Raw genomic sequence first — 25512 nt, forward strand, 5'->3', positions numbered from 1 at the left:
TGCCAGGTTAAACCCTCAGATCTGGAAAATATCTTCACCATCCTTACCTATAGTAAAACACAACAGTAACTAGCATTCAGATTTGCATATAATCTAATAGGCTCCCAGGTTGTAAAGTACAGAGCCACCCAGGTAGCAGCACTACAAGATCCTGAAACATCAAATATGATTTTGTGGTATATTTAAAAATTTCTAAAGGAAAGTAAAATGCATTTGAGAATATTTTCCATAAAGTAAAAGTAAGTTAATTTATATCATAACCTTTGATTAATCAGAAAATTTTGTTGGTCAGATAATGTATTTTCCCAGGCATGTCCGTTAAAGTTATATTACTAAGACTGAAGAGTCTTAGATCGGAGGCTGCTAACTCATTGACCTTGGGAATGAGGGTGCTATGAAGCTTGGGAAGATCACATCCACCAAAGACCCAGCATTTTTGTACGGTGGGATCTGATGAAATGAGCTCCAAGGGCATTTTTAATGGGCTCAGTCATATTTAATCCAGGGAGTGCCTACTTCAGGATGAGTGACATGCTCCTACTTCTACAGGGCTGAAAGTAGGTATGTTACTATCCTGGGTCTATTAAGAGGATCAACTCTTCCTCTAACTCCAAACTTCCAACCCTAGGAAACTGTCCTTTTGAGTTGCCAATTGCCTGGTCCCTTTAAGATGGAATATCACTACCTTTACACTATCCGGATTTATCCCATCCTCCAACACAGATACCCAGCTGTGAGCGAGGAGTAACACTACAGCACCTCAGCCCCCTTCATTTCAATCACATTTGCCTGTAGGAAGTGGGATTTGCATACTGCAAGAGTAAGAGTAATTGGAAGGAGGAGTTCAATCCTGGCATTCTTTTAGAAAATCAACTGTAAAACCTATTCCTTCTGTGATTGAGTCTCTGAATTCTAATTCCTCTCCTTTCTTAAAAACTGTTTATTCCCAGCAATTTTCTTGGCCAGTAGGATACTGATAGTAAGTTGGCATTATCTCACGACCAAGTTAAGGTCTGTTACTCAAATTCTGAATCCACAACAGAATGGATGTGCAGTCCACAGTCACTGGCCAAATTTCAAGTCATCTTTTCCTCCTCCATGCTTTGGGGAAATGAAGCATTCACTTTAATCAGAAGGTAAGAACTTGGAAGTAGAAAAGATTATTATATTTACTGTAAACTCAGTTCAAACATTGATTCTTCCAATTAACTATTGGTAGTAACTTTGGTAGAAGGAACTTAGCCTGTCTGCTTCCCCATGTGCCAAATAGGGTTAGTAATTATGCATCATATAGTTTTGCAAGGATTAAACAGGATGTGTATTTGTCTAGCATATCAGGTAAGTCAATAAAAGTTAACTCTGCTATCCAACAGCATCTAGCAGAGTGCTAAGCACAGAGAAGGGGGCTCAGTTGTTTTTTGCTAATACGTTCCGTCTATTGATTACTTTCTGCTTGATAAGACTTGATCTTTTTACACATCGTCACAATCTTTTCCTACAAAGTGCTTTATTATGACTCTCCAAGCTACCAGTGAGAAAAGTCCATTTTGTTGCCATATTTTAAAGATAAGCCATCTGAATCTAAAAAAAGACTTAACGGGTATGATGCCAGGGAACCAAGTGTGAATTTTTTTCTATAAAGTTGGCTAGGATTACTTCCCAGGATTCCAGGTGACTAGAGAAACTTTTTGAAAACTTGCTCTGACCAGTCATTTCTCAGCATAGGCAAGTGTAATAGTGCAGCCTGTCCCATAAGTCACCCGACAAAGCCCATTCTCGAGACTTCATGTTTACCAAAATACAGCTCGAAAGCTTCCCTTCCATTCAAGCCCCTGCTCCTGCATTCTCTGCTTTATAAGTTAAGAGATTTCTCTTGAGATGCTGATTTGCACTTTTGAAAAAAACGAACTTATGCTTGGAAGGCTTACTGCAATATTATATGATGATGTAATTATTTATGTAGTCGCGGCCGAGCCTATAGAAGCCAAAAGCTTTGAAATCTATATCTACAGTTATAGAGTTAGACAGCACTCCCCACGTCATTTACATGCACACACAAACACACACCCCTCAAATATTTCTTTAAGTTTCAGACCACTTTTGATGTAACCGTGTTCTCTCTATTTGACATTCTTGAGGCAACACTAGAGAAGCTTAAGATTAAACTCACAAGTCTTGCTGTTCCGACAGAGAATAAAGTATAAACGCTGAAGGTGATCTCATGTGCTCAGAATTAAGCCTTTAAAGGTCAAGTTGACTTAAAATATGGACAAAACAATATAGCATCTAGAAAGGGAGATTTCCTTACCCCGTCTTAACTAATGCAATGAAGTATATTTTCATCTTTATTAAGAATGCTAGTTAAGCAATACATTTTTTTCATGCTATTTTCTTCTTTTTAATTGGTAATATGACTCTTTGTAAAAATAAATACACAGTAAATGATGGCAATAAATTATGATCACAGTCTGCTGACTTAGAATAAAGGAAGCCCAGAACAGTATATTGCCCATTTTAGGTTCTTAATTTGTGGAATTTTTATATAAGGTTAATTTAACAACCCCTGAAAAGTTAAAAATAATTTCTGCTTCTATTATTTTTACCCTTGCAGGGTCTAGGTCAGTGGCAATAACAAGGAGGCAGCTTGGAAGGGGGCTTCACTTAGCCCCCTCATAACCATCATCAGCCTCCCATCATAACTACCCCAAACAGAGTCCAACCAAAAGAGAGGACTGTGTGTGTATGCAATTCAAACTCAGCTCCAAACAAGTCCCCGGACTGCTTCTTCCAATAGATGCTATCTCAAAGCTTCTCCCATGTTGACAGTCTAGAGACACCACTGGTCTGAATATCTCTGTTTATATCCTCCCAATAACCATCATTCTGACTTTTAAGAGGTTTATGTCATGGTTTGGCCATAGAGCATGGAGGTGGGGAGCCCACACACAGAGAGAGAAAACAAAAAACAAGTCGCTTTGCACAAGGGACTCATTTGCACAAAAGTGCTAGACCACTGTGCACCATGATCTGATTTGAGCTACATAATCTTCCTGGGCCTCAATTTCTCCACCCATAGAATGAATGACATAAAGGGGCTGATGTCAGGTCCTTTGCAGAGCTCTGGGCCTCAGATTCCTGGTCTCATCGAATATCTGAATTTGGATTGCTTATCAACACCTGCTACTGATCCTGTATACCTGGGTCCCTTTTGCTATCTTTAACCATTTTTTAAAATTTTTATTTAATTAAATGAAATTAATTAAATGAAAAACTCCAGGAAATGAAAAACTCTAAAAGGATAATTACAGAGAATCAAGCTGAGATACCACCCCGTGGGGAAAGTTCCCTAGCTTGGCACCCCTCCCATCACCCCACCACCACTAAATGAAAAGCTGTCTGGGGTGGAGACCGCCCACAGAGTTGCACGGTCAGTGGGAGAAGCTGGGTAAGACTATATGAAGCAAACCACTTGGCTTATCTCAAGTCTCACTTTCTTCCTTCCTTTACTCATGCTCACAGTAGAAACAAAGGGAAATGTTTCCGAAGTAAAGTTCTTGGTTTTTTTTCCCCCCTCACAAAAGGGACTTTTCCGGAGAAGGGGAAGGGAGGGCAAAACAAAGAAGGAAACAAAGGACTTGGAACAGTCTACAGGAGGACTCGCACTCGTGCTCAGAAATGCCGGTTCCGTATTAAGTGCAGCCCAGCTTCCCCTGCAGGTGCTGCGGCCTCTGGGAGCTCCCGGAGCCCTGGCTGAGGCCTGTGGGACCCGGACCTTGTGGGGAGGGGCTCCAGGGCGACTTGGCCACGGGAAAGAAAGCCTCGGGGTCAAGAAACTGCCAGCCCCCATAAGTAGATCTAATTATGACCGCTTACTTCAAAAAGAGGATTTAACCCAAAGCAGATTTAGCAGGGCAGTTTCCAAAGGGCAGCAGGAATCCCGGGCCTGACCTTTGAGAAAATCCTATAGGCTTCACTGCCCCTGGGGAACTCGGCAAGCCAGTCCCGGTGGACTCCTCAGATCGCAGAGATATTCAGGGATGCCAACTTGAGTTATCCGGGTCCTAGTGGGGGTGTTTAATTTAGCATAACGGGTGTCTGGGGGGGCGTGCCCACCTCAGCACTGGTGGTCAGTCAGGGGATTGATTTGGGGGAAAACACTGACAGTAAAAAATACAAAGTACTGAAGTATAACCCCTTAAGTCAAAAATACTATTTCAAAACCTTCAGGTGGTTCGGTATGTAAGTGAGCCTCAAAGGTCTCTTCGTGAATTCTTATCTGAAACGTGAGTGTTTGCTGATGTATCCCAGTAGTGCTGCTGCTCCCAGTATCAAAAGCATCTTAAGATAATTTTTAAAAAATTTTTACTTTGATTTTAAAAACCTACACAGCACTTGGCTCAGGAGAAATGGTTGCTGGAGTTGTTTTAATAAAATCAAACAACTCCTAAATGGTACCGAGGGCTGGAATTGTCCATCCAGAGTTGATCAACACGAAGCTGGTAAATAAACATATCTGGGATAGGCTTACTGTATAATGTGAAAGTACTCTGTGGACTAGAAAGCTCTTCATTGTGCGTTATTATTTCAATTACTCTCACAGAACACAAAAATTCAGAAGACAGAAAAGAAAGGAAAAGAAACAGCCTGGATAAGTACCGTCTCTCCATCCGCACACTTCATTCAACTGATGAATCACTGAGCTCTACCTCTGAAACTAATAATACACTATATGTTAATCAGTTGAATTTAAATAAAATTAAAAAAAATAAAAATAAACCAACAACTCTGTAAGTGAACTGGTGCCACCTCAGGTGTTTAGCTTACACGGGAAACTACCAAAAAGACAGGTGTGTCTGGTGCTAAGTCAAATCATTTACAACGTGATCGGAAAACAATTCACATGGCTGTTCTTTAAAATTATTTGATTTCGGATCTTTTAAGAAGTCCTTACCAAACAAGCTGCTGCTCTTTTACCTGACCACATTCCAACACAGAACACCTAACCAGAGGGCTGTCGTAGACATTCACAATTTACACTGTCATTGAAACCTTGTTTGCAAGATCTGTGCTTGAGGTTGGAAAGTTCACAGAGACTGAGGGAGTGGAGTTTATTCTCAGGGCTTGGTTACCCCAAAAGTGACAAATGAGACCATCCGTTTGTTCAAACATAAAGCTGATAAACCTTAGCTTACAGGAGCGGAAGACAGGCTTAAAGAAATTGAGAGTATTGTACATAACATTCCAGCAAAGAGAACTTTGTTCTCTTTTCCATTTCTCCTTCCCCAAGGGATGCACCAAGTCCAACAATAAGTAAAAATTACCAATAATTTTTTAAACATTTAACAAAACCCTGTCCCTTTCATGCTTTTATTTACTCTTGCTATGACAGCTTTTTTTTAAAGCAAACTAATCTGAGAAAGCCGTATCTCTTTCTTGTAACTAAATATATAATAAAGCTGGGATTAGTAAAACTGTTCCCAAGTGGCTCTTAATTTGCAAGTCCTAAACACAGAAGCAGACAAGCTCAGTAACTCAAAGAATTAGGATTGGATGTCACCAGTTTCAAAGATTGTGGAATTCACAGACATAACCATTCAGTGGAGGAAAGAAAAGGCACAGAATAAGCTAAAAAGAAGATGCTGAACAAAACTGGAGAGTATAGAAGAGTTAATTACAAAGCTTTTCAAGTTGGAGTCTTGACTTCAAATGTGGTGATCCCAGGTCTGAGAAAATTACCTGCCTGGACAGATATCAATGATCGACATGCGGAGGTTTGGTTGGGGTTGTTTTTGTTATTGTTTTTTTACACTGAATTTTAAGAGTTATGCAACCCTTAGAAAGCAGGTCGTTCTAGTCATTAAATAATTTATACACAACCAAATATTAAGATTTTCTGTTGTGGTATGAAGAATGAATAGGATTCATTTTAAATGGTTAAGCTTACTAATTTGTCTTCCTGAATAAGTGGATTTCAACCACTTTATTCCGGAAGTAAGAGTAGATGATTTCCCATAGAAGGAAATTAGTAGAGAGGCTTTTCGAATGTAGGTGCTTCCTTGATCATATATAAGCTCCCCGGGTTTGTTTCCAGCTGCGTGGCCTTTATGGCTCTCAACAACCTAGAGCGAATCTGGTGCCCCACCCCTGTGCACCCCCAAACCTATTCACATGGATAATCACAGGCCCAAGTGTGTCTCACTTTCTACAAGCCATTCAGGTCACAAACCACTCGAAAATTGGAGCCAGAACCTGGACACCCATCTGTGGGGTCACTGGGCTGAAGTGGGCTCCCTGACCAGAGGGCCGGAGATGAAGGGATGGCAGGCATCTCCGTGCGACCAGTGGCATGCGTGCACGTTACCTCTCCCGCTCCTGCTCCAGCAGGTTGGTGAAGTCGTCGCTCTTGTTCATGTAGTCAGTGTGCTTGTGCTTCTCGCTCTCTAACTCGTACACCGTGCGCCGGTGACACTTCTCCGCCAGGAGCAGCTGCTCTAGCATGCGCCGGTACGTTTCCTTCTGTTTCTCCTCAAGTCTGTCCAGCTGGGTAAACAAACACGGGCAAGAGCTTAATATTTCATCTGATTTGCATAGGACTCAAAATATTATATTGGTCTACCGATTTATCATCTGAAGGAGAGAACATTGAGTCTGGTGTTCTCTGCCATTTTCCCCCTGCCATCATTTTGTCTAGGCCAACTGGCTCTCTAAACTAGGCATAATAAGGCTGCAGTGACTTCTGGCCTCCTGGCCCTTTTGCTGTGAACAGACATGTGGTTCCTAAACTTTTGAGAGAACAAACTCCTTCACTATTTCAGTGAGATGGTACAAAAGCCTATACTTAGAAAAAAAGAGGGTAACAGCCTCCTGATCTCAGAAAAATTAAGAGCTCGGCATGTACCTGTACCACACTTCTCCCCTGGGAAGTCATTACCATCATCACAATCTTTTTTTAAGACTTGCAGTTACAGGCACTTCTAGGAAAAGGATAGGAAGTATCCACAGTCCTCTCTCCAAGATATGCGAAATATAGGGAGGACTTCAGGACTTACAGAAAACACATATCTCAGACTAAAAGAGATGCTGTCAATTATTATTACAGGACTTTAAAAAAAAAGATTTTATTGATTTATTTGTTTGTTCATTTATCTCAGAGGGAGAGAGAGAGAGAGAAAGCCAGTCCATGGGTGGGGGGAGGGGCAGAGGGAGAAGGAGAGAATCTCAAGCAGACTCGCCGCTGAGTGTGAACACTGTCACAGGGCTGGGTCCCACAACACTGAGATCAAGACCTGAACTGAAATCAAGAGTAGGATGCTTAACTAACTGAGCCCCCCAGGCACCCCTAACACAGGACTTTTTGTGCCTATTTTTCTGACCAGGTTAGAAGATCTTTAAGAGGTGCCTTGATTATGTTTTTAGTTCCTGGTGCCAAGCACAGTGCCTGGAACACAGTAAGTGTTCAGTAAATGTTTGTTTAATTGGACCAAATCTTACAATACTGATATCTTACTCTCCTCTTCAAACTGTAGTTCAGGGTTTCTCAACTTGAGTACTATTGACATTTGAGGCCACATCAGTCTTTATTTTGGGTGGCTGTTTTGTGCACTGCAGGGTGTGTGGCAGCATCCGTGGCAGCACCGTGGCCTCTGCCCTCTAGGTGCCAGTAGTACTACTTCCAACTGTGACAAACCTATCCTCAGACATTGCCAAATGTCCCTCGGAGGGCGAAACACCTCCACCACCACCCAACTCAAATGAAAACCACTGCATTAGTTGAAACAGACATATTTAAAATCCATTCTCAATCCACAACCTACTCGCTCAAACCTAATGGGGTCATTCTGTGCGGTATCAGCATCAGAGTTCTCCATGTTTGTCGCTCAGTCACATGGAGGATCTGAGGTTACCTCTACAGTTGTGTGACATCTCCCCTGCGAATGGATCATTTCTGGGTCCCCAAATAAAAGAGATACTATCCACATAATCCTCAGTGTTTCTGACCAGATCTCCATCCATTTGTGTAAGAGCCTGTGACTAGACAGACTGGTAGAGAAGCCCAGGTTAACTGGTGGCAAATAATATTTGATACCATTAGGGATTGGCAAATTGTACTTTTATGTGTTCTGATAAATTTCTGTAGTCTTAAAAGGACAGCTTATACAAGGGATTTCCTTCATTGGAATATCTCCCTATTACAAACTATTCTCCCCAGGAACTCTTCCATCTCTCTACTATGTGATTTTCATCATGTATTATAGAATTTGTCAAGCATTTCTAAAATGTCATCATCATCATCATCATTATCACTATCAATGTAGAAAGAGCAACTCTTCCCTTTTTTTGATCCTTTCTACTTTAACATAAAGGAGGACCCACTTTATTTTTGAAAGTATTTGGAAGGCAGCTTCTGTCTATTTCTTCATACCCTCCCCCCTCCTACCTAAGGAAGGAGGGGTGACTTATTTGAAAGTTGTAACCCAGCAATTGCACTACTAGGTATTTACCCAAAGGACACAAAAAATACTGATTCAGAGGGGACATGCACCCCGATGTTTATAGCAGCATTATCAATAGTATACAAACTATGGAAAGAGCCCAAGTGTCCATCGACTGATGAATGGATAAAGAAGATGTGGTGCATATATATACAGTGAAATATTACTCAGCCATCACAAAAAATGAAATCTTGCCATTTGCAACAACATGGATGGAGCTAGAGAGTATTGTGCTGAGTGAAATAAGTCAGTCAGAGAAAGACAAATACCATATGATTTCACTCATATGTGGAATTTAAGAAGCAAAACAGATGAACATAGGGGAAAGGAAAAAGAAAAAAGAAAGTTGTGTTTGGGATAGGGAACTAGCTCAGCCTTTTCATTTCTTATTTTTTGACTCTGCCTGCCATAAAATGGTACATTGTGCTCTGAAGGCCCAAACTCTCCTTTAAGCGGTTTCTCCAAAGTCTAGGAGGGAAAGCAATAGAAAGCCCAGTGGTATGCATTTATCTCTTCAGACCAATAATAAAACAAAATGCTTTAACTCATCTATCCAACTCCTGCAGTTACCCTCAATCCCTTCGAGGAACTCTGGAGGGGGATACTGTTAATAATAACAGTATTATTAACTGAATAGCTAAGATACTCAGAAAAATAGACATTGTGAGGATATCTGGAGAAAAACAGCTTATGTTGATCTGAAGTGTTCTGAGACAGCCTAGGTAGAAGGTAGACCATAGCTTTAGTATGTCCCGTCCATGTGGGCCTTTGAGATTGGTTGATCTCAGCAGTTGCAGTGCTGGGGCTAGCTCACTGGAGCGGTTCCTGGGGTCTCAGTGGGCCATGTTCCCCTCACCTACACTCGCACAGCTTGAACCCAGCACTGATTACGTAATCAGGAAGACGGGTTTTTTTTTTGTCTTTTAATGCACTGAAAGGATGCCAAGGCACTGGTGTGCACACTGTTTTTCACACTGAGCTGCAGATCCAGGCTTTAAACTGCAGAGGTAGCAAATTCTTCTTTAGCAATAAAGCATTCGTGTGTGAGGATCTAGCTTTCAATTTTAAATTCTAGCTGTAAGAACCAACATAGGTAGCAAGAGATGAGCTGTACGAGACCCTGTTTCTTGTTATTTTGTTTGAAACTACATAGAGCTCCCAGAAGACGACTTAGGTGGGCTAACCTCTCTCTTGGATCTACGTGGCTTGTCTAGAGACTCTGAAAACCACTTCCCATAACTATGGGCTCTGTAGATTCATTAATCATGTACACTGTGTCCATGACTTTTGGTTTTCAGGATCCAAACTGTGGCTCAACCACAGAGGAATAGTTGCTTTTATTAATGAATAGTGAAAGTGAATGGGGGACCTATTACTTTAGAAATACAGCTCCCACTTGGACAGAGGTGGAAGGAAAATTAAATGAGATCATCATAACACCAAAGACCAAAATTTACTAAGGAGAGGATACCTGGAAGTTTTATTCTACTAAATCAAGTTGATAGAGAAGAGGTTTAAGGACTTGAGATGGAGAGAGATTTCAGCATGTTTTAGACAAAAGAATCATGGTTCAGGAAGTGATTTTTAGCACTGTTATCAGCAGAATGCTAACTGGAGCAGTATTAAGGGATTTAGGAAGAGAGAAATCTATTGAATCTAAATCTAAATCTTAATCTGCTAAAGAGGAAACATAAAGTCTTAAAGAACAAACCGGACTTACACAAAAGGGAAATGGACCTAAGTGCTCTTAAAGACAGGGCTATAAAGAAGGGAGATATTTTAGTCATTTTTGAATCAAAATGAGTGACCAGAGGAGGTAGAGATAAGAGAGCACAGAGAACAGAGCAATGTGATTCCCCCCAGAAAAAGTGGTGGGATCTAGAAGATGTTTGAGGAACATGCTGTAAAACTGTAGATAGTTCTCCATGAGATCAGTTGGAAGCCATTCTCTTGAAGACTGCAACAGCTATTCAAAGTGGATACATAAAATACAGGCAGATTTAAGAATTAAATTCTGAGAAGATCAAAGTGGAACATTTGAAGCATTATCTGGTGAGTTTCAGAGTGTCAGCTAAAATAGATGGGCCCTGAGTGAACACACTTAAGAAACTTGGAGATGTAGAGTTTGAAGGAAAGATGAGACAAACATAAGGGGATTCAGACAAGACAGTAGCATAAACAGGTCAAATATGGATATGGTGGGATGAGAAAAGACTAGACAGCGGAACAGAGGATTTTCTTGTATTTTTAATATTTATGCATGTGAGGTTGGTATTATGATAATTGCATGTGTTCTAATAATCCTTTAGACTCTTTGATAAAAGGGGAATAGGGGGACTTTAGGATATATTAGTTAAAGTTTGAAAATGCTTAAGATTAAGATCCCTCTGGCTAAGGCTAAGCAGAACAAGAATTTGGGAAGGAAAGACACTGAAACCTGGATTTCTTCGGAATTCTGCTTAAGAATTATGAACTTTCAGGGGCACCTGGGTGGCTCAGTCATTAAGCGTCTGCCTTCGGCCCAGGGAGTGATCCTAGGGTCCTGGGATCAAGGCCCGCATCGGGCTCCCTCCCTGCTCTGCTGGGAAGCCTGCTTCTTCCTCTCCCACTTCCCCTACTTGTGTTCCCTCTCTCACTTTCTCTCTCTGTCAAATAAATAAATAAAATCTTAAAAAAAAAAAGAATTATGAACTTGCATATTGCAGACTTTAATTCACAAAGAAGCTCAGGGGATTTAATATTTGCTGCTTAATTTCTCCCCAGCTATTTGGCAAGGCAGAGGGGGTCCACTGCATGGAGTTCATTGCTTAATCTCTGGTGAGGTCTATTGGATAACCTAGCTGGGCCTAATTTGGTAAGGGAATTAAAATGAGCGGTGATTTTTTTGGGGCTTGAGGTACAGCATGGCTTCTAAGAACTATCTGCTCATGGTCCCAGCAGGCTAACGGAACAGTGATAGAATTGGGATTGTCCCTCATGAAGGTGGAAGGACTCCTGCTCCTGGGTAATGACAACTTGATCGTTAAATCCAAAGGGTTAGGAGACCCAAAATTTGTAGATGGTAGAAGGAATAACTCTTCAAATTGTGAATTGAGAGGAGAAAGAAACCAAAAAGCATGCCCAGCTAAGCCAGTTCTAAAAGGACCACCTACAGGGTGGTCTTTTCTGCTCTGCTCCTCTGTCCATGAGACAGGAACGCTTGGGTGAGGCCTGATTTCTGAAGCTAGGTCAGAAACTCCTTTCTTTGTGTACTTTCCATAGAACTCACTGGGTTAGAGGTAGTGCTTTTGGGTAAGTGTGTGTGCTTTCAGACCTACTTCTCCTTGAAGGTGTTATCCCAAGCTCTAACTTGGGAGAAAAGAATTAGGAAACCTATATGATATCATTTATCCAATCTGAGTTCTCCAATCCAGGGGGTTACCATAAGAATAATATTTAATGAATATTTTGACCTAGTTATGTCTTTTATTCCTCAAATCCCTCCAAGTTTGGAACTAATTAAAGATGTGAGCGAATATAATGCTCAAATCCCAGCAAATACTAACGGCTAGTATTTGTTGGCTATGTGGTATGTATCAGACACTGTGTTAAGAGCTTTACTGCCATTGCTTCATTTAATCCTCAGGACAACTCTAGGAGATATGCATTGTTGTTACTCCCACCTGACAGAGAAGAAAATAAGCTTAGAAAGCTGAAGTGACCCGCCCAAAGCCATATGCAGCTGGTAACCGTGGCTCTCAGACATGGAAGTGGATTCGGCCAGTTAACTGCATCCCATCATAAATCATCTCTTAACATATTAGGCAAAGATTAAAACAAGAGCTCCAGCTTATCCTTGTTGCAGAAATCAGGGTAATTACAGGACTATCAATCTGCTGTGAATGTTGTCTAGAGCGGATCTTATCTGAGATCTATCAAACTGAGCTTCTACAAGGCTTGATGTAAGATAATATCTTTTATATTATATTGTTATATTTTATATTATAATAAATTGCTTCGCTTTTAATTTTTGTGTTCTTTTTCTTCATTTATGATACTAATTTCACATCTCATGAATTCTGAAGTCAGTATGGCTAGATCTAGCAACTGTTTCCCTAATTCAGCCTCAAACTTCTACTACAATGAGAGAATACTTTTAACATGTAGTATCATGGGAAATTAATAACATAGTAAATAGTTCCTAACACAGTCTTACATAAAAATGATTAAATATAGCCCTATTAGATTTTCTTTCATCTTAAAGAATCACCCTAAGCATTCCATTGGGATTTGCCTCAACCATTGCATTTTAGCTACTCACATGAGACCATTTTAATTATGACAGTCTGTAAGATACTGAAACAGAGTCCCTTTATTACGTCTGTAAGACACTAAAACAGAGCCCCTTTATAAATATCAATAATAAAATAAATGTCCATCAATATAATATCCATAATCAATTTAATTTTAGGTTACCAATTTGCTAATGATCCTGACCATTCAATGCCAAAACTGATGAGCACTTCAAATTTTTACACACATCATCTCCTAGAGAAATAAAAGAATAACAGGCTGCAAGAGCATGTAATTAGTGTAATCACATGAGAAATATATTTCGGACTTTAAGTATATTTAAGGAAATGCTTCTAAAATTCTTATCATTGCAATGTACCCACTATAATTCATAAATTATTTAACTACACTTTAATTCTATACTAGTGTATCATAAAAATTTTGCCTTTGAAAGAAAAGGTTAAAGCCTGTAAAATGGAAAATGTAAACCATCACTCTGAGGTACCCTTATATACGGGAACTTGTTGATGTCATATTTTTACCTCCGAAATCGGTTTTTCATAGACATCTTCTCCTATAGACTTCTCCTGGGCTAGGATGGCGTCTCGGTGCAGGACTCGCAGCACTTTCTCTGGCTCTGCAGACCCGTAATGAGCCTCCAGAACCTCGGGCTTGGTTTTCTCCGTCTTCAGCATGTGGATCACATCTTCCCTGGCCTGTGGTAGAGTGCGGCAAGGTCAGACGGTTGACAACATAAATCACATGCCAGACTCACAAAATCAACGCAAAGCTTATTGAACACATCCCCATCTCTTCGGGGCTATTGGCAAATTCACTGAGTATTTTGTTCTTATTTTTTATCAAAAGCAGATTGGCAAGCAGATACACTGCTTCAGGTTGCTAGGAAGCAGGCAAGCAGAAAACGGATTTGTGCTAATATTAACTACATAAAAATTGCTTTATCTAAGTAGAAAAGATTCTGAGTGCTTTTGAATCAAGAGGGCCTGGGATACTTACCCCATTTCAGTGCACATGATGTCAAGGACAATTTAAAGTTTTCTAGTTTTCTATTTCTCAATGAAGTATTCAAATCTGGTTTCCCCATTCTAGTTATAACTCTATGTGTAATTAACAAAAACAGCCTTTATTAATGAGTTCCTGTTTCGCATCAAGTGATTCATTTTATACAGAAACACATGGTTGGAAACTCACATGGTGTTGGGCTGGGCTTTTCGATCTAACATGTTCACACCAAAGGTGAAATTTAACTCCTGTAACATTCAGACTACCAGTCACATGAGTCAGATTGGTGGGGTCAGGGTTGTTCTTTTGGTTTCTCAGCAAAACTTCAGCACTTTGTTGAGCTCTTGAGAAAACCACATGATTATAGGTTTTATATCATATTGACTAGGGATCCCATCACATAATGCAAATACATCTGGATGTATTTTCTACTGGTTAGTAGTGATGAATTTTCTAGTTATGATGGAGCTGACATTTGGTAAATGTACTCCCATCTGGTAATATACTTGTTTTTCCAGTAATGGTGATGGGTATGTAGTATCTGACCTCATGCCAACCTATACCAGAGAGCAAACTGGTGGGCTAGAGTTGCAGTCTATGGCAATAGAATAGAGTTTCCCCCTGTGTTACACTAACTATGGGTTTGAAATTATAAACCTGGCTCATTATCATGGTATTCTAAACAAGGGAGCTAACTAATTAGCCATAAGACAAGAGCATTATAAAATTTGTTTTCTTGAGGTTTCTCACTTTTATTGCTTTTTCATAGTCTCCGAATTACTCTAATTCCAGATGGCTAAAGACTAATTTATTACAGAAATAGACTGGAATTTGCAGATTTTCCCCATGTTGTCTCTGCCACATTTACATGTGCTCATTTTAAGACAAAAATTGGAAATATTAATTTTGAAGAAACTAGTAGATTGGAATTAGCAAGAAAGTTAAAGTCAGAAAATAAATTTAATGGAAAGGCAATGTATTTCCATGTAGAGTGAAAGAACATAAGCATAGATGCAGCACCACACTATCTTGTATGGTATCTTTGTGTAGCTTAGGAAAAGATGTTTACTTCTTCCGGGAGATATAGCCTGAGTCAGAGTGCAGTTTACCTAGCAAGGAAAGAAAGGGCTATATTTCAACCCCTACCCGTCCCCTCTCCCAGGCACCCTTGTCCAAGGCATAACTCCATTCTGTAGATGGTGGCCCTGTACTGAAGGAGCCTAAGGTCTGTCATTGGTTATTGGTTTTCAGGCAAATAATATAAATAAGGAGCTTTTAGAAATGTAAATAGGTAGCTATTTCAGTTCAAAAGTTTCAGCTATGTGGTTTTAAAAAATGTAAATATTGTTGGTATCTATCTTCTTGACCAAATCTTCTTAATTCTCTTAGAAGAAAAGTTTCTTTTGTTCCAACTGATATGAAACACCTTTTTCTTCTCTCCCTAAAAATGTACTTAATCTTGAGTTGTATTAACTGTGATATGCTACATATACCACACATTTCATTCTTAGTTTAATTACTCTAGACACTAATTACCAAAGGAAAAGAGGCTATGGTGATATAACACTGGGCATTATATATTTAGAATCACACTATTCATCATGAACTTACTAAAAGCTTTTTAATTGCTATAATAATAATTCTGGAAGGAATACAAATGTTGCCTATAAATCACTACTATTTAAAGTAGTTTAATATAGTAAATCGATCATTATTATTGTGGTGTCTGTTTAATCAATGGGTTAATGAAATTACTATTTAATCACAATAAACTTTTTAACTACTTTATTTTTATTTATTTATTTTTAAAGATTTTATTTATTTATTTGACAGAGATAGAGACAGTCAGCGAGAGAGGGAACACAAGCAGGGGGAGTGGGAGAGGAAGAAGCAGGCTCATAGCAGAAGAGCCTGACGTGGGGCTCGATCCCAGAACGCCGGGATCACACCCTGAGCCGAAGGCAGACGCTTAACCGCTGTGCCACCCAGGCGCCCCTTTTTAACTACTTTAAATATATGACTCAATCTATGTAAATAAAGTCCTACGTTTTGGGGATAAAAGCACTTTATATCTCCATTTTAAGAAACTTCTTAATTTTTAAAAAAGATTTATTTGTTTATTGAAGAGAGAGAGTGTGTGCACAGGGGGAGGGACAGAGAGAGAAGGAGGGAGAAACTTGAGCCGACTCCATGCTGAGCACAGAGCCTGCTCTGGGTTCCATCTCAGGACTCTGAGATCATGACCTGAGCCGAAACCAAGAGTCTTAACCCACTGCACCAGCCAGGTGCCCCAAAACTTCTTAATTTGTATATAAAAGAATGAAATACAAAATGTAAGAAGGTTCCTGTCCGTAAACATTACTGTTTTCACATAGACGTTTCATCAGAAGCAAGTGGTTAAATTCTTAGGGTGCTGCAGTGGTGCTAAATAGACCACTGTATTTATATATATGTAAAAGGACCCAGAGGGAAGAATACTTTGAAGACAACTCCAGAAAAGAGAAAGAAAGGGGTCAGAGAAGGAAGAAACTAAATAAAATTGTTCGATTTATTTAGTCCTGATGATGAAGGAGAATAAATATGAGATTAGGGTATAAAAACAGATACAGAGGGGTCGCATTCTTCTATTCCATCCTACAACTTCCTCTTTGTGCCAAGGGAGACATATGGAAGCCAAGAACAAAGATGTCCCTGCAGAAGTGTAACGTGCCAGATGGAGCAAGGGGTTGTCTCGACTGGCTGCATAAGGAACAGATTAAAAACATATGGGGGCAGCAAAGAGCTATTCTGCAAAGCCCACGGCCAACAGGTGAGTTGATTCATCTTATAAAGTCAATAGAAGGTATCTGGGCTTTGCTGGGAGGGCAGAGAAATGGCAGAAGTGGGGGTAGAATAAGACACAGAACAAGTGGAGCCACAACAGGTGGCATAGTTCAAAAAAAGAGTTAAATCCAACCATTCATTCAATGCATATTTGTGCACACTTTGGGCAATGCATTGTGTTCAGTATTAGAGATATAACTGCATCCTCAGAGATTAAAGCCTGGAAGGATATGAACAAATAATTGAAAGGCATTGACATGATAAGTCTTAGGATGGAGGAGAAACAGGGGGCTAAGAACTTCATCTAAAAATACACTTGACTTGACTATAAGCTAAGGAAAAGGCTTCACAGAGGAAGTGACTCAAAAATCTCACAATGAGATTTTGGCAAAAGCCAAACAGATGTAGATGCATGGGCTGGAAAACATGAGGCTGGAGTAATAAATAATGGGCAACTCACGAAAAACCTTGTAAACCAGGTGTTGAGTTTGCATTTTCTCATGGAACAGCAAGAAGCCTTGGAATTTTTAAGCAGCAAGACAGTGACATGGTCAGATGTGTGTGGAGGAAAGATCATTCATTTACCCTGTTAAAAACGTACAAAATCTGAATCAACAGGTATGTTGGTGCAGTCCAGGACATGTGATTTAAAATCTCTGCAAAACCCACAGCTAAAATCATACTCAATGGGGAAAAACTGAGAGCTTTCCCCCTAAGATCAGAACAAGACAAGGATGTACACTCTCACTACTTTTATTCAACATAGTACTGGAAGTCCTACCCACAGTAATCAGATAAGAGATATAAATAAAAGGCATTAAAATCGGTAAAGAAGAAGTAAAACTTTCACTCTTTGCAGATGACATGATACTACAGGTAGAAAACCCAAAAGACTCCATCAAAAAGCTACCAGATAGAACAGTTAACTTGAATTCAGGATATAAAATCAATATTCAGAAATTTGTTACATTTCTATATATTAATAATGATGTAGCAGAAAGAGAAATTAAGAAAACAATCCCATTTATAATTGTACCAAAAAAAGATACAAGACTTGGAATAAACTTAACCAAGGAAATGAAAGACCTGTACTCTGAAAACTATAAAACATTGATGAAGAAATTGAAGATGACCCAAACAAATGGAAAGATATTCCACGCTCATGGACTGGTAAAACAAATGTTGTTAAAATGTCCATACTACCAAAAGAAATCTACAGATTTAATGCAATCCTTATCAAAATACCAACAGCATTTTTCACAAAACTATAACAAATAATTTTAAAATTTGTATGGAACTATAAAAGACCCAGAATAGCCAAAGCAATCTTGAAAAAGAAGAACAAAACTGGAGGGATCACAACCCCAGATTTCAAGATAGATTACAAAGCTGTAGTAATCAAAACAGTATAATATTGGCACAAAAATGAACACATAGATCAACGAAACAGAGTAGAGAACTCAGAAATAAACCCACACTTATATGGCCAATTAATCTATGACAAAGAAGGCAAGAATATGCAATGGGAGAAAGATAATCTCTCCAACAAATGGTGTTGGGAAAACTGAACAACTATATGCAAAAAAATGAGACTGGATCACTTTCTTATACCATATACAAAAATAAACTCAAAATGGATTAAAGACATAAATGTGAGACCTGAGACCATAGAAATCCTAGAAGACAGCACAGGCAATAATTTCTCTGACATTGGCCATAATAACATCTTTCTAGATATATCTCCTGGAGCAAAGGAAATAAAAGCAAAAGTAAACTATTAAGACTAAAAAAATGAAAACTTCTCTACAGTGAAGGAAACAATCAACAAAACTAAAAGGCATCCTACTGAATGGGAGAAGATATTTGCAAATGATATATCCAATAAAGGATTAGTATCTAAGATATACAAAGAACTGATACATCTCAACACCCCAAAAACAAACAATCCAATTAAAAATTAGGCAGAAGACATGAACAGACATTTCTCCAAAGAAGAAATCCAGATGGCTAATAGACACATAAAAAAGATACTCAACATCACTCATCAGGGAAATGTAAATCAAAATTACATGAGATGTTATCATATACATGTCAGAATGGCTAAAATCAACAACACAAGAAACAACAAGGGTTGGCAAAGATGTGGAGAAAAAGGAACCCTTGAGCACTATTGGTGGGAATGCAAACTGTGCAGCCACTGTGGAAAACAGTATGGAATTTCCTCAAAGAGTTAAAAACAGAACTACTCTATGATCTATTAATCACACTACCGGGTATTTACCTCCAAAATATAAAAACATTAACTCAAAAGGATCCATGCACCCCTATGTTTATTACAGCATTATTTGCAATAGCCAAATTATGGAAGCAACCTAAGTGTCCATCAATAGAAGAATGGCTAAAGAAGGTATGGTATATAGGGGCATCTGGCTGTCTCAGTTGGTAGAGCAACCAATTTTTGATCTCAGGGTCGTGAGTTCAAGCCCCATATTGGGCATGGAGCCTACTTAAAAAAAAAAAAAGTGTGCTACACACATACAAAATGGAATTTTATTCAGCCATAAAAAGAATGAAATCTTGCCATTTGCAACAATATGGGTGGATTAAGAGAGTATAGTGCTAAGTGAAATAAGTCAGAGAAAGACAAATACCATATGATTTCACTCACATGTGGAATTTAAGAAACAAAACAAACGAACAAAGGAAGAAAGAGACAAACCAAAGACAGACTCTTAACTATAGAGAACAAACTGATGGTTACCAGAGGGGAGGGGGTGAGGGGATGGGTAAAATAGGTCAAGGGGATTAAGAGTATACTTATCTTGATAAGCACTGAGTAATGTATAGAATGGTTGAGTCACTATATTGTACACCTGAAATTAATATAACACTGTGCATCAATTATAGTGGAATAAAATTAAATATCTCTGCAGGTGATTTTAAAGCACAGCTACATTTAGAAATGACTGCTTTAGGACAGATAGGCCAATTGAACACTAAAACCACTTAAAACATTGCTATGTTAGCTCAAGCTTCTGGGCAGGGTCATCTAATTCTTAGGCACTTGCTTGACCCAGTGGTTTCTCATGTTCTCGTTATCAGTTCCACTGATTCTTCTTCACCACGGAATCATGATCACTTCACACCACAGCCTAAACCAGGGGAGTCCCTGGAAACCATTGGAAGTGTTTGCCAGTTCTGGGAAATGAGCGTAACCAATTATCCCAGTTTGCCTGGGACTAAGAGGAGCAGGGCCCCACAAAGCTAGAGTTTTGAAAATCAGCACAGTCCCAAGCAAACTGGGATGAGTTTGCCATCCTAGGACAAAGTGGTGGACAGGAGTGGACAGGAGACTGGATATTCCAAAATGTCCCCATATCTAGCTATTGGCAGCCATAGGAAGCTTACTATACTCAGGTACTGAATTTCAGTGACAATGTTTCTAAAACTTAGCTTTCTTTAAAGGCAAAATGCCATTATTGATGATTAAGCCTGGTGACAATTTCAACTATTTTTTAAACTTACGGGATTTTTCAATCTTTTGGAAAACCCATGAGTCAGAAAGAATGCTTAGTTCTTATGCACATGTGACATAGCTTTTTATACACTTCTAAGATGGGTATGTATAACATTCTGGGAGAACAGGGTAAAACCAAGCTAAAGAAGGTATATCCTCCTGAAGCACTACAATTACTTGAAGACTTGGGGTGAATGGGAAGTCATTTAAAAATTTTTCAAAAATTAATACAATTTTAATATTCGCTTTAGTATTTAGGACTTAAAAGTTCCTAAACACTCTTGCTTCTTTGTATTATTTCGTTAACTATCTAAATACAGTCCTATTGCTGCAGTGAGCCAAGGAACCCCAGAAAGACGGTCCTGGATGACCAACACATGCCCATTCTGTTAATGCTTTCCTATTTCGGCAAATCCATTCAATGTTCTTTATCTATTTAAATAAGGTAATTTATTAGTTTACTTGTATTTCTTTCTTAGGCTGTGAGCTGGTTTGAGGACAAAGATGTATCTACAGTGTCTACTAAAAGAATGCTTGCTCATGCGGTAGGAACTCAGTAAATATTTGTTAAAATAAGAAAGTAAAATTAAATGATGTGAAGTCAGAGAGGCATAAACTGGCACTGAAAATCTCAGAACAACCTTAACTACTTAGCCTTGTTTAAAAGAGCTAAACAATTAATTACATTTTGTGAACTTCTACTCCTTCATCTGACATTTTGTCTATAATTTAGGAGCCACTTTGTTCTTCTTAAGTTTATTGCAAAAAAAAAATATGTAAATGGAATAAGGGAAAACAGTACTTTCTACCAGAATGTTGCAACAAGAAATGGACTATCTTTAAATCTCATACAAATTGAATTGTACTATTTACTCTTGTTAGGTAAATACAAATACTATAAATATATTGGAAGAAAAAAGCTATATAATTTATGATGATATTAACTATTACTACAGAAATTAAATCTATTTTTCTCCTGAATTTTCGAATGCAAAGTTAACATGATTAGTAACCCAACAACATATAAGGAGAAGATTCAAATACGGTTAGTTTAAAGGCCATTGGTGCTAAAAATGTGTCTTTTGGTTTCTCTGGAGAAATTTCTTTCCATAAATATATGGTCAATAGTGCCTAAAAGTCTCTATACCCATGTTTATTAAAAATCACTCCTTTCTAACACTTCAGACTGAATATCATCCAAAAGAAATATTTCATTAAAATGTTAAAAGCAGATGCTATTTTCATATTAAAACTTGCTGTTATTACCAACATAATAGCTTGAATTTTTAAAAATAAAATCCCTCAAAATCCCAATGATGTTTTTTGCAGAAATAGAAAAATCCATCCAAAAATGCAAAAGAGCCAAAGAACCAAAACAATATTGAAAAAGAACAAAGTTGGAGGTTCCAGATTTCCTGATTTCAAAACTTACTAGAAAGCTACAGTCATCAAAACAGTGTGGTACTGGCATAAATACAGACACGTAGACCAGTGGAATAGAATAGAGAGCACACAAATAAATCCTCACATATGTGGTCAAATGATTTTCAATTAGAATGTCAAAACCATTCAATGGGGGAAAGGACAGTGTTTTCAACAAATGATGTTGGAAAAATTGAATATTCACATGCAGAAGAATGAAGTTGGGCCATTATCTTATATCATATGCAAAAATCAATTCAAAATGATCAGAGACCTAAATGGAAGAGCTAAAACTTTTAGACGAAAATAGAGGGGGAAATTTCATGAAATTGGATTTGAAAATGAGTCCCTTTTTTTAAAGATTTTATTTATTTGTTTGTTTGTTTGATGGTTGGAGAGAGAGAGCACAAGCAGGAGGAGCGGGAGAGGGAGAAGGAGACTCCCCGCTGAGCAGGGAGCCAGATGTGGGGCTCCATCCCAGGACCTGGAGATCATGTTCTGAGCCAAAGGCGGATGCTTAATGGACTGAGCCAGCCAGGCGCCCCTTGACAATGATTTCTTACATGCGACACAACAAAAGTATGGCAACAGCAGAAAAAATGGATCAGTTGAACTACATCAAAATTTAAAGCTTCGGTATCAAAGAACACAATCAACAGAGTGAAAAGCAACTCACAGAATGGGAGAAATTATTTGCAAATAATATGTCTGATTATCCATTAAGAGATTAATACCCACAATATACAAAGAATGCCTACAGCTCAACAACAAAAAACCAAAAATTAAAAATTGGACAAAAGACTTAAATAGACATCTCTCTGAAGAAGATATACAAATGGCCAACAAGCACTTGAAAATATGCTCGGTGTTACTAGTCATTAGGGAAATGTAAATCAAAACCACAGTCAGACACCACTTCATACCCATTAGGATGGCTATCATCTAAAACACAGGAAATAACAAACATTGGCAAGGATGTAGAAAACTTTAAACTATTGTGCACTGCTGATGAAAATGTAAAATACTCTAGCCACTATAGAAAGCAGTAAGGTGGTTCCTCAAAAAATTAAATGTAGATTACCATATTACCCAGCAAGTCCGTTTCTGGGTACATACCCAAAAGAACTGAAAGCAAGGACACTCATGTTCATAGCAGCATTATTGACAATAGCAAAAGGTAGACACAACCCAAGTATCCATTGACAGATGAACGGGTAAACAAAATGTAGTATATACACTCAATGCAATATTATTCAACCTTTAAAAGGAGTGAAATTCTGACACATGCTACAACATGGACGAACCTTGAGGACATGCAAAGTGAAATAAGCCAGTCACAAAAGGACAACTATCATACAATTCCACTTATACGAGGTATTTAGAATAGTCACATTCACAGAGACAGAAAGTAGAATGGTGCTTGTCAGGGTCGGGGGGTGGGTGGGTGGTTGGGGAAGACAGAGTTGTTTAATGAGGACAGAGTTTCAGGTTTGGAAGATGAAAAATGTTCTGGAGATGGATGGTGATGGCATACAAGGTAAATACGTTTAACGCTAATGAACTGTGCACTTAAAAATGGTTAAAATGGTCAATTTTACATTATGTATAGTTGACCACAGTTTTTTAAAAAATTAAAAGTATCATGTTTGTCCCCAAAAGAATTGGAATAAGAAAAGAAAAACTATTCCCATCCTTTATTTAGAGATTGCCACTTTAAAGAAAAATGCAAAATTCCAATGTAATAAATTATAAATGTTCAGTCATATTTTCCTTATGATTAGTTAGCTGTATGTCAGAGTCATCCATGGATTTAAGCACACTTTCACTACTTATGTGGTTTTCTTCTTTTTTCTTTTTACACACTTTGGGATATTAATAGTACAACAGCTGCTATATCCCGGATTAGAAATTAGATAAGGTCACAGGTTCCCCCATGCAGTGCTGTGATGCTGCAGTGTATAATTTCTTAAATTCCAAAAGACTACAAGCTTTTTGTTCTGTGCTAATAAAGACCTTGGCACAGAGCCTTTAAACTTCCCACCCCTATCTATGAGCAGGTCCAGCAGATAGGGTCCAGCTTTCTGTGAACAAATTGAGAAGCTGAATTCCTGAAAATATGGGAGAAGCCATTGCGAAAGCACAACTAGATGATTATTTTCTCATGGTGGTTGTTTATCTAGCCCCATAAATTTAATCCCTTCAGCAAAAAACAGCTTGATGAGACCTAGGACAGAGGAAGCATCTACACTAGATGTGGTACCAGACAGCTCTGTACAGACATCTCTGGTACAATCCTGCTTATTAGGTTAAATTTTGTTCACCTCCTTACTTTTTTCTATGATTGTCTCCTTGTTAGATTGTCTCTAGAAGTCATTTTTCAAGCTTGAGCAAAATCTTGCCATGTAATCCTGTCTGGAGGGTTGACTGGCAGGGTGGCCTTGCCATAGAGCTATTTGCATGAGGAACTGAGGCTCTTCCTGGGAAAGAACTCATCCCAAGGGAGGAAGGGCACCATGTTGGTTGAAGGACAATAGAGCAGGGTCAGAGGGGAAGGGTGAGTCTGAGTGCAGCATAGTGTCTGTCACTCAGACTCCCCTCCAGCCCATCCCCCTCAACACACGCCTGAGTCTCAGGGTGAGGGATGGCCATAAAAGACCTAAATAAAACCAAGAGGAATTGGCAAATTAGAATTCAAGATACCATGCTTCAGTAGTAAAGGGAGGGGGAGTAGGAAGGAGCAGCCCTCTCTATATCTTGCATCATGCTCTCAGTGTAGACATCAGTCTGAGCAGTCTCCAAGTAGACATCAGCTGACATAAACAGAAGAGAAAGCCTTTGGGGCAGGCACACACAGCAGTGTTGGCTGTGCTTTCAGCAGGCACTTGCAGGGGTAGCCATCATTACCACAGTGGGTTGGAGTAGGAACAAGGGCAAAATGGCAAATGGCAAATGGTAGCCCAGAGGTGTGTGCAGAACATGTGTGGGTCGTCCTCTGAGGACTTCCAGCATATTATGGGAGGAACCTCAGGGAACCTGGCATTCCCACCGAGCAGGTGGGGGCAGAGGCAGGAGAGGAAGAAGATAGCTTAGTTTATTTGATCTTATTTTTATCCTGTGTCTGGTGAGGGCTGGGAGATATAAGTAAGACTTTTCTCAAAGGAGAAAATATTTCAAACAAACAAGACAAGACTACATCATCTAGATAGAATTTATACATGAGGTTTATTTGAATCACATAACATAGAGTTCCTTCAGATTTGGCGTGTTTTTTGATATATTCATTTCAGCGTCTGACTTCAGTGAATTCTATGTTTATAACACACATGTGACCAACTTAGAACTAGAGTTTAATTTTTTGAAGAAAAATACAAGAAAATGTCAGCCATTATGAACCTACAGGGAATGTCACACTGGAAATTTACTTTTATAAGTAACCAAGAGTTAGTAACTCAAACACTAGAGTTTTTTCATTTTAAGGGCTTGGGAATAGGAGCATCCTCAAATGAATTATAAAGCCCCTTTCCTCTTAAAAAGAATATAATAAAAAGTCACTGTCTTTTCACAAACTCAGGTGGTCATTCTAAGATCAATTGTTCTGATGTATTGAAGAGGTATGTTGCTGTGCGGTTCTTTCACCTGCTTGTCTTTCATCTTTCTCTTTAAACTGGTTCTTGACGTAGACTTCGAGCTAGTGTAATGCTTATTTTTCCTACAACTCTAGAGAAGCGATGTGGTAGAAAGAACATGCACTTGGGACTCTTGAGTTAGAAATATGCATTATCACTACTGCTAGTGTGACTTGAAACAAGTGAGTTAGCTTCTCCGAACTCGGTTTCCTCTCCTGTAAAATGGGCATAGCAGTAGCTATGGCAAATGTTAACTACCCTGCCCTTTGGGAGCCAAACAGACAAATCGTGGCTCTGCAGTTTACGCTAGCCCTGTGACCTTTGGCCAGCTAGCTCC

General features: G+C 38.9%; 1 protein-coding gene across 1 annotated transcript in view; it reads right to left on the reverse strand.

The window, feature by feature from the left end:
• Positions 1-25512, reverse strand: part of FILIP1 (filamin A interacting protein 1) — a 258360-nt gene that overhangs the window by 51145 nt on the left and 181703 nt on the right. Inside the window, exons 8-9 of the mRNA XM_008684837.2 lie at positions 13307-13480; positions 6362-6540 (exon numbers count right to left, since the gene is read on the reverse strand). Coding sequence (XP_008683059.2) covers positions 6362-6540; positions 13307-13480 — 353 coding nt within the window. The remainder of the gene's footprint in view (positions 1-6361; positions 6541-13306; positions 13481-25512) is intronic.

The sequence above is a fragment of the Ursus maritimus genome, unplaced genomic scaffold (genome assembly GCF_017311325.1).
Source record: "Ursus maritimus isolate PB19 unplaced genomic scaffold, ASM1731132v1 scaffold_29, whole genome shotgun sequence".
Classification (NCBI taxonomy): Eukaryota; Metazoa; Chordata; class Mammalia; order Carnivora; family Ursidae; genus Ursus; species Ursus maritimus.